Raw genomic sequence first — 17,254 nt, 5'->3', positions numbered from 1 at the left:
GCAATTGACTAAAAACATTTCTAGTTATTACTTTTATTGCGTATTTTTAAAATGTAATTTACATGTCTACTGTTCCAATATGAAATACTATTAATAACAATAATGTTACACAAACTTTTTCTCTATAAAGTAATAGAGGAAATATTTAAAAGTTATCTCTCATCATATTCACAATATCATTTGTAATGACATATCTTTTATCTATAATACAATTGAAAAATTACAAGACAACGATATTGTATTACAATGTACTGTATTATTTGTAACAGTAACGATAAAAATATCAAAAATTTATCGGAATTGAACAGGACTTATCCTTAAGCCGATACATTGTTTTCCGATTAGTGCAACTTCACAAACTTTGCATACTGTATCTTTAAATTGAGGTAAATAACTTGCACCGCATAATGGACATTTGACTTCTGGTTTTCCTCTGTAAATTGGAACAAACGTGCTTGCACATAATGAAAAAGGATTATGTTCGTCGTACGCTAATTGATGTTCATCCACCGGATTTTTATCGCAAGCCTAAAAAAGAAAGAAACGCGGTAATAATCTTTTCCTGTACTTTATGTGAGGTGGTTAATATACACGAAAGTATACATACCAGCAAAATCTTTCTAACTTGTTGTGCTAATTCAGGTTTAGGTCCCAATTCAAGTAATCTTCTTGCGAACGAAGCCGCAGTTTTGTAATTTTTTAATTTGAAGAACATATTTACAGCTATCCTTAGAGTGAGAATCTGGTGAACAGGTTGTAAATTGCAATGTGTAAAGTAGGCTGCCATTTCACAGATTCGTTTTTGTTCAGCTAAAGTAGCTTTAGGTAGATTTTTCCTTTCAGTCTCCATTTTTAAACCTAGAACATACTCTCTACAAATTTGAATCAATTCCTGTGCTTCTATAATATCTTGCCTTGTGTCAACAACCAATAATGGCACACTGAGTAGAATCGCTTGCAATTTTTCTATCGCTTCTGGAAACTTGCCGCTAGTTGTCAAATGATAGCATACTTGAAGTCGTTGAACTAAATCGGTAAGATGCAATCCGATTGCAGGGAGACTGCTTTTTGGATTTGTATCTTTCAAATTTCTTTGAGGATATCCATATAAAGAAGGTATATTGGGTAACGACGCAAATGATGTTCTAGCGCGTACGAATGTATTCATGAAAAGACTTTGATATGCTTCAAATTCAACTACACCAACTTGATCATTTAGCAATCTAAATGCTGTTTCTAGTGATCCAGCTAGTACATGATCTACAACGAATTGCGAATTGTTTATCCAATGTTGAGTTGGTGATATTCCCTTAGTTGGCGGTGAATAATAGCCGTCTTCCGTTGCAGCCACTGGAGTTTCGAGTTCCGGCGGCAAATCTACGTCCTCCACATCCCATCCTGCACTTTCTTCGCCCTCAGGAATGTTTTCATTTTCGATAACTTCCTCCTCGTCTATTCCTAACTCTTCGTCATTGCCCCACCCTTCAGCAGGTACAGCGTTATCGTCTTCCGGAGCCAACGCAGCAGCTACCTGACTCTTTCCACGCGACATGACCGCTCCCTCGAAGAAACCTTTTGATACTGTTAATAGTGGCCAGTTGTTTTCGGCCTGTTGAATCGGTACCGGAGGTCGAAGATATTCTGCTCCTTGTTCAAGAGCAGAAAGTTCTTCACTCATAGAACTATATTGAACGTCGTCTTCTGGAGATGATATACCATGAATTTTCTCAGTTACATAAGCTAACGAAGCTTGACCAGAATTCTGTAACATAAAACGGTAAAAAATAAGTCGTGGGAGTAAGAAAAATTTGAATATAAACTGAGTTATATAAATACCCACACGCAATATTTTTGCACGTTCATAAACGTCGCCAAGTAACAAGCTACCCTGATATTGCCCAGAAACGTCTTTCCTAATTTCTGCAATTTTTATCATCTTACGTAATTTCTCTAAATTACCAGTTATAAGATACAGGAACGCTAATTTTTCAAAATTCTTAGTTCTCTGATAGCACATTTCGACAACTTGATGATTGCCTTGTAACAGGGCAGCCTGGGCCAAGCTTTCCCAATTGGATTTTTCATCAAGCGATCTCGCGGCTTCTAAAGCGACTTCGATATTTCCGCATTCGAGGGCAAGGCCAAATCTTGTTCTTTCATCTTTAACAAAGTGCAAAGCAACCTCGGGATATCCCTTCTGTTGCAAGTATGCAATTATAGATTGACCAACGAGATTTGCGTTACGAACCATGTGCAAAACATCTTCGTATTTCCTATTGATCAAGGCCAATTTAAATTTATATTCAGTTGGATCTATTCGAAGAATCCTGGGTCTGCATTCTCTGTCCAAGCAATAAACTTGATTGCCTTTAACTCGCGTTACATATATCGGGAGGTCTAATGTGCGTATAATACCATGATCACCATTGTTGATTGCATATTTGATGTGATTGCTAGTGGTGTAAATGAACACTCCTGAGTCGTCCCAAGCTCCCGACTTTACCCTAGTGTTTTCGTGTACAGAGCACAAGGATTCCAGACGTCGATTACAAATGTTAACATTATGTTTCGAGAGTAAAGCGACGTGAGACATATCGCTAGACCACACGACATATTTACACTTCGAAATTTTTACTTCGGCTAATGTTCTTTTCTGTTGAACGTCAAAGAGCGTTACTTGATCAGCATCACGTAAAAGGAGCATTCCAGTACCAGCGTAAAATATTTCGTCACAGTTTGGGATCTGCACCTTTTTTGTAATTTCGTTCTTCAAATTTTTAATGACCAACTGCGATAAATAATCAAAAAATGTTTATAAAATTTCGTTATTTTAAAGAAGATAACGTTTCACCCTGAATACATACCGAATACGCCCTATCTAACACCGCAAAACGATTTCTGGCAACCCAGATGGCAGTGACACCCGAAGCCCGCTTCGCATCGGCATCAGTGTTTGGATCACCTTCGCGCGGTATCAAATATAGATCGTAAGTGCTATTTTCGACATTATTAGCTGATCTAGTACAGATTAAAACAGTGTTCTCAGCTTGATTATACGACATGCTATAAGGAGGTGTTTTTCCACCTCCTCGGATTTGCATAATAGATGTGTCTTTTGAAGTAGTGAAGTCCAATTTTCTAAGAAACCGTTCTTTCACGTAATAAAGAACGTTTCCGTATACAGCATATGCAGGACGTTCTCTTTCTAATTTGAAAATAATCATTCCAGAATCATGACCAGCAGCAAACAGATTCAATGTAGGATGTGCTGTGATGACCCAAAATCTCTCGTGTTCTCTTCTAAATGTGTGCAAACAAGTACGTTTAGACATATCCCAAACGCGGATACTTTTATCTTCAGAATTTGAGAGAATTAAGTCCTGTCTAGGATGGAACAAAACACAAGAGACATTATTATAATGTCCCCGACAAGTATCAACCTCCCAAGCTTTGGCATCATTCATTCTCCACATTTTAATCTGACGATCATCTGCTCCAGAAACAATCAGAGGCAATGTTGGATGGAAGCATGCCCAATTAACACCTCTATCATGTCCATCCAGGACATGTTTTACAACAGCATCTGCTTGACCAAATAAATCTGTGGCTCCAGGATTTTTTAAATGATCTTCCAAGCCTCCTGGACCAGGAGCTACATTTTTCTTTCTTAATCCAGAAACATCCCATACTCTGACCGTTTGATCTAAGGAAGCCGATACAATGATATCCTCTGTAGGATGAAACTGTGCACACATGACATAGTGATTGTGCCCAGTCAAGACACAAATGCAAGCACGGCTCTGCCAATTCCAGATACGAACAGTTTGATCGTCTGATGCACTCAAAATCCATGGGTATTCTTGATGAAATACAATTGTTCTAATATAATCTAAATGCCCCAATAAAGTAAAGAGGCATTTCCTTTGCTTATAATTCCATACTTTGATCTTATAGTCATCACCACCAGATACAAATAATGGTTGTTGATTGTGAAAACATATTCCACGAACTGGTCCATCGTGTTCATCAAATTTATCTAATAAAGTGCACATGCGATAATCCCATAACTGAATAATACCATTGTGTAAACTGTAACAGAATACATAATATTTCTGGAAATCTGAGTTTCTTAATAGTTCAAGAACAATGCAGAATTTTCCGAATTATATTAGAGTTAATAATCCTAACGTAAACATCTGTATGTGGTTGTTTTAATAACTCAATAGCTAATCGACACGGAGAATATTTATTGTTTACCTTACAAGCACCCATGGACGTTTTGGATGAAAAGAGATCCCTTTTACACGAGCAGATTTTGTCTCAAATTTTGTTAACATCTCTCAGTAAGTATTTCACAAAATTATGTTTAAAGAACCATTCCTCGCTTCTAAACCTTGCAAATTTGTCACGAATCGCGACACGTCACGACGTCATTAGCGCTGCCATGAAATACATACACATGTATAGATAGCGAATGGAACATTTATTTTATCGTATAATATATATCCTATCAAATTATGTTATTCCAAATTTTGAACATTTTTTTACTATAATTATATTTCTTTGTATTTAAATGAATCGTCTGCTTAAAATTTCTAATAGATATTTTTTAATATTACGTATATTGTATGAACCGAAAGAAGAGGCTGGCCTTCACCTCTGAATCCCAATTTTTTTAATGTTATACATATTTGAAGTATTTATTGAATAGAGTTCAACGATAGCAGTTTTGAGTTTAGGAATCTCTCCGCTCGAAAGTTATTATACAGAAAAGATTGCAAATTTTGTCGTGTTTTCGAAGGACCTAATTGGCCGGAAAAGATTTCAAGAATCAAAAAATTTAACTTTGCAAAATTTCTTGAAAATGACATCATTCCCTAGAATCAGCGAAATTGTGCCACCTCCCATGTTATTATGTTCTCCTGATACAAAATTGTAAAATGAGCTTAACACATTTTCGAAAACACGAAATTTCAAATAAGGAATTTCTCGAAGATGAATTAATATCCAATAATCAGTAGAATTTCTCTATTTCCTATATTGTCGTGTTCTTTTGATACAAAATTGCAAAATGTGCTAAAAATATTTTCGGGAACCCGAAAACTTCAACTTCCCAAAATTCTTTGAAAATGAGGTAATTCCCACAAATTGGCAGAATTTTCCACCTCCTATGTTATCATGTTCTGCTGATATATAATCGCAAAGTGAACCAAAAGCATTTTCAAGATACCGAAAATTTCAGCTTCGCAAAATTCTTCGAAACTGACGTATTGGAAAAGAATCGCCGAAATTGTTCCACTCTGTATGTTATCGCGTTCCTGTAATACAGAATTGGAAAATTGGTCGAAAATTTCTTTACTCTTGAATTTCCTACGAAAATGGCGTTTTTTACAGAACTTTTAACAAGTTTCTTATATTTCTTATGGTATTTTAGTCTCTTAGTACTTTTCAAATTCCTCAAACTCTTTCGTAATATTTTTTAACTTATTTCTCGAACTTATGGAAATTGGAAGTTATTTGGGGAATGTGGATATTGGAAGGATTTTAAATGATTAAACGCTTTGTTTATTTGCAAAATAATATTGTTTTCTTCAATTCATTTCATCAGTTTACAATAATTGTACAATTTTACAATGAGTTAATCTTCTGTGTAATCATTTGCGTAATTTTGTTACTTTACAATAATTTGATTCCTTCGTTTGACCGATAGAACTAAAACATCTCTTTTCATATTAAAATGACGACCCAAATCTTATAGCGTTGGTGATGTGGCGCAGTGTTTTGCCACTTGTTTTCGAATTGCCACTAAGCGCCTACTTTTGGCCAACTGCGTATGGACTGGTACGAACTGAGACATATTTTCCTTCTCATAGTGCACACGTTTTTCCCACCAATAGCACCGGAGAAAAAAGTGTATGTATAGTTTGAACCGTTTGAACATTAGAAGCGGCAATTAATTAAGTGCATTTATGGGTGAATTTCTCCTTTGATCATCGGCAGTTTTCCTAATTTCATCTCTGACATTACCAACTAACATTTATTTGGGGATTTTACATACATTGTTCACTAAAATTCTTTCTTTCGTAGGGTTTAGCTATTGCTTATACATCTTAAGTATGATTACTGATATTATTGAAGTTACAAGTTACTCTACGAAATGATTTACATATTCTCTTCGTTATACAATTCTACCTGCCCAATATGGAAAGTGTGAATTATACTATAATTGATAAGAAAATCGCTTGTGTCCCTCTTTATAAAAATAACAAAAAGTCAATTGAGTAAAAATATTTTTAGTTCTTAATTTTATTATGGAATTTCTTTCTCTGAAATTCTTAATTTTTAAAATATAGTTTACATGTACTGTTTCAATATGAAATAATGTTAATAGTAAGAGTGGTAAACAATGATGATAATGAACTTCTTCTCTATAAAGTAGTGGAGGAAATATTTAAAAAATTTAAGTACATATATATCTCTTATAATGTTTACAATATTTTTTGTAATGACATATCTTTTATCTATAAAACAATTGAAAAATTACAAGACAACGATATTGTATTACAATATACTGTATTATTTGTAACAGTAACGATAAAAATATCAAAAATTTATCGGAATTGAACAGGACTTATCCTTAAGCCGATACATTGTTTTCCGATTAGTGCAACTTCACAAACTTTGCATACTGTATCTTTAAATTGAGGTAAATAACTTGCACCGCATAATGGACATTTGACTTCTGGTTTTCCTCTGTAAATTGGAACAAACGTGCTTGCACATAATGAAAAAGGATTATGTTCGTCGTACGCTAATTGATGTTCATCCACCGGATTTTTATCGCAAGCCTAAAAAAGAAAGAAACGCGGTAATAATCTTTTCCTGTACTTTATGTGAGGTGGTTAATATACACGAAAGTATACATACCAGCAAAATCTTTCTAACTTGTTGTGCTAATTCAGGTTTAGGTCCCAATTCAAGTAATCTTCTTGCGAACGAAGCCGCAGTTTTGTAATTTTTTAATTTGAAGAACATATTTACAGCTATCCTTAGAGTGAGAATCTGGTGAACAGGTTGTAAATTGCAATGTGTAAAGTAGGCTGCCATTTCACAGATTCGTTTTTGTTCAGCTAAAGTAGCTTTAGGTAGATTTTTCCTTTCAGTCTCCATTTTTAAACCTAGAACATACTCTCTACAAATTTGAATCAATTCCTGTGCTTCTATAATATCTTGCCTTGTGTCAACAACCAATAATGGCACACTGAGTAGAATCGCTTGCAATTTTTCTATCGCTTCTGGAAACTTGCCGCTAGTTGTCAAATGATAGCATACTTGAAGTCGTTGAACTAAATCGGTAAGATGCAATCCGATTGCAGGGAGACTGCTTTTTGGATTTGTATCTTTCAAATTTCTTTGAGGATATCCATATAAAGAAGGTATATTGGGTAACGACGCAAATGATGTTCTAGCGCGTACGAATGTATTCATGAAAAGACTTTGATATGCTTCAAATTCAACTACACCAACTTGATCATTTAGCAATCTAAATGCTGTTTCTAGTGATCCAGCTAGTACATGATCTACAACGAATTGCGAATTGTTTATCCAATGTTGAGTTGGTGATATTCCCTTAGTTGGCGGTGAATAATAGCCGTCTTCCGTTGCAGCCACTGGAGTTTCGAGTTCCGGCGGCAAATCTACGTCCTCCACATCCCATCCTGCACTTTCTTCGCCCTCAGGAATGTTTTCATTTTCGATAACTTCCTCCTCGTCTATTCCTAACTCTTCGTCATTGCCCCACCCTTCAGCAGGTACAGCGTTATCGTCTTCCGGAGCCAACGCAGCAGCTACCTGACTCTTTCCACGCGACATGACCGCTCCCTCGAAGAAACCTTTTGATACTGTTAATAGTGGCCAGTTGTTTTCGGCCTGTTGAATCGGTACCGGAGGTCGAAGATATTCTGCTCCTTGTTCAAGAGCAGAAAGTTCTTCACTCATAGAACTATATTGAACGTCGTCTTCTGGAGATGATATACCATGAATTTTCTCAGTTACATAAGCTAACGAAGCTTGACCAGAATTCTGTAACATAAAACGGTAAAAAATAAGTCGTGGGAGTAAGAAAAATTTGAATATAAACTGAGTTATATAAATACCCACACGCAATATTTTTGCACGTTCATAAACGTCGCCAAGTAACAAGCTACCCTGATATTGCCCAGAAACGTCTTTCCTAATTTCTGCAATTTTTATCATCTTACGTAATTTCTCTAAATTACCAGTTATAAGATACAGGAACGCTAATTTTTCAAAATTCTTAGTTCTCTGATAGCACATTTCGACAACTTGATGATTGCCTTGTAACAGGGCAGCCTGGGCCAAGCTTTCCCAATTGGATTTTTCATCAAGCGATCTCGCGGCTTCTAAAGCGACTTCGATATTTCCGCATTCGAGGGCAAGGCCAAATCTTGTTCTTTCATCTTTAACAAAGTGCAAAGCAACCTCGGGATATCCCTTCTGTTGCAAGTATGCAATTATAGATTGACCAACGAGATTTGCGTTACGAACCATGTGCAAAACATCTTCGTATTTCCTATTGATCAAGGCCAATTTAAATTTATATTCAGTTGGATCTATTCGAAGAATCCTGGGTCTGCATTCTCTGTCCAAGCAATAAACTTGATTGCCTTTAACTCGCGTTACATATATCGGGAGGTCTAATGTGCGTATAATACCATGATCACCATTGTTGATTGCATATTTGATGTGATTGCTAGTGGTGTAAATGAACACTCCTGAGTCGTCCCAAGCTCCCGACTTTACCCTAGTGTTTTCGTGTACAGAGCACAAGGATTCCAGACGTCGATTACAAATGTTAACATTATGTTTCGAGAGTAAAGCGACGTGAGACATATCGCTAGACCACACGACATATTTACACTTCGAAATTTTTACTTCGGCTAATGTTCTTTTCTGTTGAACGTCAAAGAGCGTTACTTGATCAGCATCACGTAAAAGGAGCATTCCAGTACCAGCGTAAAATATTTCGTCACAGTTTGGGATCTGCACCTTTTTTGTAATTTCGTTCTTCAAATTTTTAATGACCAACTGCGATAAATAATCAAAAAATGTTTATAAAATTTCGTTATTTTAAAGAAGATAACGTTTCACCCTGAATACATACCGAATACGCCCTATCTAATACCGCAAAACGATTTCTGGCAACCCAGATGGCAGTGACACCCGAAGCCCGCTTCGTATCAGCATCAGTGTTTGGATCACCTTCGCGCGGTATCAAATATAGATCGTAAGTGCTATTTTCGACATTATTAGCTGATCTAGTACAGATTAAAACAGCGTTCTCAGCTTGATTATACGACATGCTATAAGGAGGTGTTTTTCCACCTCCTCGGATTTGCATAATAGATGTATCTTTTGAAGTAGTGAAGTCCAATTTTCTAAGAAACCGTTCTTTCACGTAATAAAGAACGTTTCCGTATACAGCATATGCAGGACGTTCTCTTTCTAATTTGAAAATAATCATTCCAGAATCATGACCAGCAGCAAACAGATTCAATGTAGGATGTGCTGTGATGACCCAAAATCTCTCGTGTTCTCTTCTAAATGTGTGCAAACAAGTACGTTTAGACATATCCCAAACGCGGATACTTTTATCTTCAGAATTTGAGAGAATTAAGTCCTGTCTAGGATGGAACAAAACACAAGAGACATTATTATAATGTCCCCGACAAGTATCAACCTCCCAAGCTTTGGCATCATTCATTCTCCACATTTTAATCTGACGATCATCTGCTCCAGAAACAATCAGAGGCAATGTTGGATGGAAGCATGCCCAATTAACACCTCTATCATGTGCGTCCAGGATATGTCTTACAACAGCATCTGCTTGACCAAATAAATCTGTGGCTCCAGGATTTTTTAAATGATCTTCCAAGCCTCCTGGACCAGGAGCTACATTTTTCTTTCTTAATCCAGAAACATCCCATATTCTTACCGTTTGATCTAAAGAAGCCGATACAATGATATCCTCTGTAGGATGAAACTGTGCACACATGACATAGTGATTGTGCCCAGTCAAGACACAAATGCAAGCACGGCTCTGCCAATTCCAGATACGAACAGTTTGATCGTCTGATGCACTCAAAATCCATGGGTATTCTTGATGAAATACAATTGTTCTAATATAATCTAAATGCCCCAATAAAGTAAAGAGGCATTTCCTTTGCTTATAATTCCATACTTTGATCTTATAGTCATCACCACCAGATACAAATAATGGTTGTTGATTGTGAAAACATATTCCACGAACTGGTCCATCGTGTTCATCAAATTTATCTAATAAAGTGCACATGCGATAATCCCATAACTGAATAATACCATTGTGTAAACTGTAACAGAATAAATAATATTTCTGGAAATCTGAGTTTCTTAATAGTTCAAGAACAATGCAGAATTTTCCGAATTATATTAGAGTTAATAATCCTAACGTAAACATCTGTATGTGGTTGTTTTAATAACTCAATAGCTAACCGACACGGAGAATATTTATTGTTTACCTTGCAAGCACCCATGGACGTTTTGGATGAAAAGAGATCCCTTTTACACGAGCAGATTTTGTCTCAAATTTTGTTAACATCTTTCAGTAAGTATTTCACAAAATTATGTTTAAAGAACCATTCCTCGCTTCTAAACCTTGCAAATTTGTCACGAATCGCGACACGTCACGACGTCACCAGTGCTGCCATGAAATATATACATACATATAGATAGGTAATGGAACTTGTATTTTGGCATATAATATTTAATATTGTATTTTGTCACATCAAATTATCTATTTCAAATTGTGAACATTTTTTAAATATAATCATATTTTTTTGTTATCTAATGACTGGATTGCTTATAATTTCTAATTAATAGTTCTTAATATTACGAATATCATATAAACGGTATGAAAATATTTTTCTACCAATTTATCAAAGTATAAAATAAAATTGAATTAAAATAAACTTATTTACTAAATGTGCATTAATTGAAACAATGCGAAGAATCAACGTGTCACTTTCATATTGATTGATCCGCGCATGTTCAGTTACGAAATATTTGTTGTATTATTATACGTGGGATTGTTTGTCTGAAAAGTTTGGAATAATATAGTTATTCATATATTGACTACAATCGAAATATTTAATAAAATAATGATCTTCTACAAAGTAGTATAGAATCAATTACATTTTGTGATTTGTATTTAAGAGTAATTATTATTAGCCTTTAAGTAAATGCTAATAGTGTTACTGAAGGTAGTGACCGGTACGTTTCTGTAGAATAATGCGACGAACCAATGTCATTCTTTTTCTTTTCTTAAGCTTGTTTATTTTACTTTCTATGTCTGCTTCTGTAAAGTGCAACAAAACACCTTCAAGTAAAGAATTTAAAGCTCAAAAATTTCCTCCATGTGCGGCTTGCAAGATTTTAATAAATAGTTTTAAGAAGGTGAGTTTGTCAAATATTATAAGTTAAAAGAACTCAATTTTTAAGAAATATGTGTACGAAAGTATATGTAAATGCATATCTTTTTGTATATAAATTTAACGTAATATTGAGTTTACTATATCATATTGTTTATGTATATATATAAGTAATTTTATTCGTATTTAATCATTATTTATCTGTGTAAATATCTTTTATGTATGTATTTTACATTTATTGTACTGTTTTGTTGTACAGGGTATAGAAAGGACTAGTCGTGAAAAATTTGATGGTGGTGATAGCGCATGGGAGGAAGATAAGTTAGGTTCATATTCAAAAAGTGAAACTAGATTAATAGAAATACAAGAACATTTATGTGAAGAAGTAGAACGTGGTAAAATACAGTGTCAGACTTTAGCTGAAGAATTAGAAAATAAAATAGAAGATTGGTGGTTTAATTACCAACAAATACATCCAGATATTTATGATTATATCTGTATTCAACAAACAGAATCCTGTTGTCCAAAAGATCATTTTGGTCCACAATGCAAGCCATGTCCAGGTTTTCCAGATAAAATTTGTAATAATAATGGTAAATGCAAAGGAGCAGGTACCAGAAAAGGAAATGGTAAATGCTCCTGTGATAAAGGCTATGAGAAAGATGATTGTTCTGAATGTGCAATTGGATTTTATGAATCCTATAAAGATGAAAATAAATTACTTTGTTCACAATGCCACAATGCCTGTGATGGAGCTTGTAAAGGACCAGGACCAAAAAATTGTGAAAAATGTACGAAAGGATGGCATATATTAGATGGACAAGGTTGCTTTGATATTGATGAATGCTTAAAAAGTGATGAATATTGTTCAAAAAATCAATTTTGTATTAATAAGGAAGGAGGATATACGTGTTTAAGTAAGTTATAAAAAAACATACAAAAATAATTTAATATTTATTCTTTTTAATTAATGTTTTAGATTGTGACGTGGCCTGTGATGGGTGCACAGGTGATGGACCAGATATGTGTATAAATTGTGCAGATGGATACCGTGAAAAAAATAATTTATGTATAAGTATGTTCTCAATAAATGATGATTGAATAAGATATATAAAAATATTGCTACTACTAATAATAATAATCATATATAAAATTATTTATTTTAGATTCTGACCTACTAGGTCGTAAGCAACAGGAGAATGTTGCAAGATATGCTACATATCTTGGTCTGTGCACAGCTACATGCATCATCTTCCAACGAAATATTTATATAGCAAGTGTAATTGGATTATTAGTTGGGATATACATATCGGTTTCAGAATACATGATAGCTCATAGTAACGTTCAAGATACAACAGCAAATGTTGACATTCTAGGACCAGCATAAATGTATAGTGTATTATATGTCATATTTTAATAAATTGTAATGTATAAAAAAGTGAGAAAATGAATATTGTTATAGTAATCACTCGTATATTAACAATTATAATTTCTGTTATTTGATCTAATATATTAATTATTATTTATCATTTTAAAATTCAAATTTTAGAGATATTTCAATCTATACATATACGTATATATCATGTGTTATCACGGATGAGTCGTGTTATATAGTATGTATAATACATACTGTAAAGTATGTATATGATATATATATATATTCTCAAAAACCAATCTTTAAATAAAAAAAATTTAATCTTGTTCCGAGTATTTCTAAAAAAAATCATAATTATAATATAAGATTTTTGGAGATATTATATTAGTAATTTCTTTCACTAGATGGCTACAAGAATGAAGTTTATTTCACTAGAGAATGTTTTTAATGGCGAGTATATAAACATATGAAATAAGTGTTAAAGTTTGCAGTACCTTTGTATCATATGCATATCAATTTTTGTCTAAAGTTTTGCTTTTTACATTTATTTCAAATATAAGAAGTTAGTATTTTAAAGCAAACACATATATAGTAATATATGCACCGATGTGTAGTGAATATCTTATCAACGCGTTTTCGAAGTTTCACTTGTCTCGACATTTTTTTCTTTATACAGTGCGAAATCTTTTGCTTTTAGTTCATTTAGATTTAGATGCTTTTAATCCAAAGATTTAATATTTAATGTTTACAGGATTTTTAATATTGATCAAAGATCTCTATTAAGAAGTTATTGTTCCCATATACAATATGTAGAAAAAGTAAAAGCAATATCTTACATGTACTTTGTCTTTAAGTGACAATACGTGTAAATGCTTGGATGCACTATGCCAACAGCTCCTAACCTTTATTGTTATTTTGGATATATTTTCCCAAGTAATTTTTTAATAAATTATCTTAGGATAGATTTTCCCAAATTTGATACAAATTCATAGAAAAGGGGGTTATAATTACAACTTTCAAAACAATTCACTATGCGAGCATCAAATTAATATGCGGATATTAAAATATTTGTACTGTTATAAAATCATTAATTTTTAATATTTCGATGTAATATTTTCAATGAATATTTGTAAGCCGTAGTACTGTTAGAAAATGCAAGAAATAAGAATCCAATTTTTATTTATAAGTAAAAATTCTTTTAATATTATATATGCATATAGTCTGTCCGTCACTTGAGTAACAGTAGTCGACAGCCATTAGTTACACTGCAGCAACCTAATTTTGTTTACGTATACTGCCTCGTCTTGTTGTACAGACTACATATAGTTATACTTATGTATACTATATACCAGATGGCGCAATACATATTCTGTTTTTCGGAAATTACAAAACGTCTCTCTTGATATATATTCGGGAAAAAATATAAGTTAGGTTGCAATACTTTATCATATCCATATTAAGAATTTTTGTTTCTTTGTGTTTATACAAATACTTTGCTTTAAGGAAAAATTAAATAATTTACTTAATTATTATTCAATATATATTTATCAATTACATTGTACTTTTAAAGTATTTAACAAAGTACGTACGTTATTTTTCTTTATGTGGAAGGTGAAATTATAATATACAAATGTTTTCACAGAGAAAGCTCGGCATATCTGGATATCCTTCTGAAAACATATATATGCCTAAAATGTTCTTATGTAGGAGTGAGCTTACTAATAGATTCCTGACGCAAGAAATGTCTTAAACCTTCATTGCTACATATATTTTTTCAAGGATATATAAAAACTGAAATTTTGAGCTCCAATTATTCAAATAGACCAAGCCTCAAATAGACGTTAACAATAAATACCAAGGATTATTTCAATATCGAATCTTTAATTATCAAGATGTGGCTAGACCAATTTTATGGTAAGATAATCATAAACATTATAGAAATATGTCTATTACAAACAAAATATGGGAAGAGATAGGAAATAGTGGTATGTTCATACGCCGCTCAATATTACTGCCTGAAGTGCCGCTTGCTACTCGTCACTTTCTATATAATCACGGTCTCATAGTTAACATAATTTATTTATCTTAAAAATATTTCGGAAAACTATTTCCATGTACATTGGGAGGCATATACATGTATACATATACACATACATACATACACCAGCACTGCATTCTAAAGTTTCTCTTAAGTAGGTTAACAGAATAACTAATAGATGGCTTCGGCATTATTATGTTACTCGCAACAATAATGATTCTATAAGCTATATATAAGTTGAATAAAGTGAAGTAATGAATGCAATACTTTTATATATCATATCCATATGAATTTTTGGATGTCTGGAATTTTTTCAGTATAAATGTATGTAAAAATATAAAAATGCCACTTCTACATAATTTAGTTTGTCGGGTCTTCGATTACCAGTATGCAACATTAATACGTATATGATCATGGGCTATTTTCGGGCTAGTTCTCTATTTTTCTACATTTCTACAGCAACAAACCATGTGATACTAGCATCAAATTATAAATAATTTATGTTCAAAAATATATAACTTTTGCTCGAAACATTTTATAGTATCACGAGTAATAGTTACGATGATATTCATGGAAATCGATTTAAATGAGACACTCTGTATATGACAAATATAACTACATATTGTTATAAAAGCAAAAGACGTTACATATTCTGAGATGTACTCTATAATTAAAGTTATATTAAATTTCTGAATACAGGGCAATTTACTTACATATGAAATCGCGAAACTTATATTAATTGCTATATATATTTACTATAGCTTTTTGGTGATTTATTCATTACCAGGTTTTAAAACATAGTCTTATAAATAATTCAAGATTATTACAGATTTGTACGAGTATGTAAAAATGTTGTGAAACGTACATTTTAAAAGTTAATGATATACGTTACAAAACGTTCTGTAAATATTTTGAGTAAGAAAATATTTAAATGAAATATTTTGATTTTTGATATTAACTCCGATTTTGAGAATAAAAATTGTAATTTATTAAATTATTACAATTCTACAATCAGATATATAGGTTCAACAAATTTTAATTGATATGACAGCGATTTAAACCGTTGCAATTTTAGAAAATGTAAGCACATGGGAAATGTTTCGTAATATGAAAAACAAGCATATCTTGGTTTAAAAGGTAATGTAGCTTTTGTGGCAGCAAACTCATATCATTTCTTAAAGAACTTGCGGTTGCGATACTCTGCAAGTATATCCATATTTATATCAATTTTCGTATCAGAAAATTGTTTAATTCCATAATATTATTTAAAATATAATAGAGAATTATTTATGACGTATATGTATGTATATTTACAGTACACCACGTACCGTTCCATAATTTGGTATTATTATAAGTTTGTGTGAAGAAATAAAAATCTTATGAGATATATACGTTTTAAAAACGTTTTTATATCTTAAAATATTTTTGTTGCATATACTTTTTTACCACAGAATGTACAAGAACAAAATTATTATTAATCACCAATGTTATTAAGTCATCTCAGTTTCATAGAAAAAGAACCTTGAATTGGTACCGAGAATATATTTTTATAGATTAGAATACGACGATAGGAAAGCCAAGGCAGTAAAATTTAAAGTAAACGATCTCGTTTTCACGTAGCAAAAATAAACTAGGGCAGGTTTTAATAGAAAACTATCACGTAATTTCAAAGGTCCGTGCAGGATTGCTCGAAAGACGAAAGATCAACTACGAAGAAGAACGGGAGCATCGTCGCTGGATGATGTCTCTGCTCGCGTCAAATTTCCGTAATATGTTTATTTATTTATTACCTTGCACCCTGAAGAGTAGATAGCAAATAATGTGGAGTATAAAAGAAAAAAGAGGGAAGATTCGCTGCATGTTTTAGCGTTCAAGAGCGAATTAATTCTTTTAAGAGAGAAGGGAAGCATTTTCATGAAGATTAGATGGAAATATGACCAGGGAATATCTACACGTAGAAATCAATACGCGTAATGGTTAAAAAATCTTTTATTCTGGAATATTCTATTCAGAAAATTTTCCTGACCCCATCTGTGAATCATAAACCATTATATATAGTGGTATTTTAATAAATTGTTGTTAAGTCTGAAAACATCGTCTCGTAATTTCGAAATTATTACGAGTGAATAGGTAAAAATTTTGCGAGGTATGAGTTTTTAAGACGTATTTTTGTTACAAAATATCTTTGTTAGAAACGTGAACATCTTTTACCGTGAAACGTATAGGAATAAAATATTTTTGGTCCTTTGTATTAACATTAATTATAAATGTTATTAGTCTTCCCAATTTTATAAGAAGGATTGTATGAACATGTGTATAACATGGAGATGGAAAGAAGTCCCCTGGAAAGAATGC

General features: G+C 32.9%; 3 protein-coding genes and 1 long non-coding RNA gene across 4 annotated transcripts; 2 read left to right on the top strand and 2 right to left on the bottom strand.

Moving 5' to 3' along the window:
* Window positions 1–4: 4 nt before the first annotated feature.
* On the bottom strand, window positions 5–4,449 carry LOC126868314 (coatomer subunit alpha-like). Its single transcript, XM_050623638.1, has 5 exons — window positions 4,258–4,449; window positions 2,865–4,089; window positions 1,841–2,788; window positions 608–1,762; window positions 5–528 (listed from the first exon to the last, which is right to left on the bottom strand). The coding sequence occupies exons 1-5, from the start codon at window positions 4,335–4,337 to the stop codon at window positions 292–294; spliced, it is 3,645 nt and encodes a 1,214-aa protein (XP_050479595.1). The 5' UTR covers window positions 4,338–4,449; the 3' UTR covers window positions 5–291.
* On the top strand, window positions 2,608–9,966 carry LOC126868344 (uncharacterized). Its single transcript, XR_007690585.1, has 3 exons — window positions 2,608–2,756; window positions 2,837–2,987; window positions 9,820–9,966. It is a non-coding gene; the product is annotated as an uncharacterized LOC126868344 (long non-coding RNA).
* Window positions 6,451–10,775, bottom strand: LOC126868315 (coatomer subunit alpha-like). The gene is made up of 5 exons (XM_050623639.1): window positions 10,578–10,775; window positions 9,185–10,409; window positions 8,161–9,108; window positions 6,928–8,082; window positions 6,451–6,848 (listed from the first exon to the last, which is right to left on the bottom strand). Exons 1-5 carry the CDS (start codon window positions 10,655–10,657, stop codon window positions 6,612–6,614), a joined length of 3,645 nt encoding a protein of 1,214 aa, XP_050479596.1. The 5' UTR covers window positions 10,658–10,775; the 3' UTR covers window positions 6,451–6,611.
* Window positions 10,776–10,876: 101 nt separating this feature from the next.
* On the top strand, window positions 10,877–12,994 carry LOC126868324 (cysteine-rich with EGF-like domain protein 2). Its single transcript, XM_050623661.1, has 4 exons — window positions 10,877–11,511; window positions 11,746–12,403; window positions 12,466–12,561; window positions 12,653–12,994. The coding sequence occupies exons 1-4, from the start codon at window positions 11,347–11,349 to the stop codon at window positions 12,871–12,873; spliced, it is 1,140 nt and encodes a 379-aa protein (XP_050479618.1). The 5' UTR covers window positions 10,877–11,346; the 3' UTR covers window positions 12,874–12,994.
* The last annotated feature ends 4,260 nt before the right edge of the window (window positions 12,995–17,254 follow it).

This window comes from Bombus huntii, chromosome 8 (genome assembly GCF_024542735.1).
Source record: "Bombus huntii isolate Logan2020A chromosome 8, iyBomHunt1.1, whole genome shotgun sequence".
Lineage (NCBI taxonomy): Eukaryota > Metazoa > Arthropoda > Insecta > Hymenoptera > Apidae > Bombus > Bombus huntii.
Note: the sequence above shows the minus strand (reverse complement) of the source record. Positions and strands in the feature narration are given on the sequence as shown.

Bases quoted from the DNA above. Each gene is read 5' to 3' on its own strand.
- LOC126868314 (XM_050623638.1), bottom strand. From the start codon at position 4,337: ATGTTAACAAAATTTGAGACAAAATCTGCTCGTGTAAAAGGGATCTCT. The intron at 2,789-2,864 runs GTATGTATTCAG...TATTTATCGCAG, and splicing joins TGTTAGATAGGGCGTATTCG to TTGGTCATTAAAAATTTGAA. The intron at 529-607 runs GTATGTATACTT...TTTCTTTTTTAG, and splicing joins AAGTTAGAAAGATTTTGCTG to GCTTGCGATAAAAATCCGGT.
- LOC126868324 (XM_050623661.1), top strand. From the start codon at position 11,347: ATGCGACGAACCAATGTCATTCTTTTTCTTTTCTTAAGCTTGTTTATT. The intron at 11,512-11,745 runs GTGAGTTTGTCA...TTTGTTGTACAG, and splicing joins TAATAAATAGTTTTAAGAAG to GGTATAGAAAGGACTAGTCG. The intron at 12,562-12,652 runs GTATGTTCTCAA...TATTTATTTTAG, and splicing joins AAAAAATAATTTATGTATAA to ATTCTGACCTACTAGGTCGT.
- LOC126868315 (XM_050623639.1), bottom strand. From the start codon at position 10,657: ATGTTAACAAAATTTGAGACAAAATCTGCTCGTGTAAAAGGGATCTCT. The intron at 10,410-10,577 runs GTAAACAATAAA...ATTCTGTTACAG, and splicing joins CGTCCATGGGTGCTTGCAAG to TTTACACAATGGTATTATTC. The intron at 9,109-9,184 runs GTATGTATTCAG...TATTTATCGCAG, and splicing joins TATTAGATAGGGCGTATTCG to TTGGTCATTAAAAATTTGAA.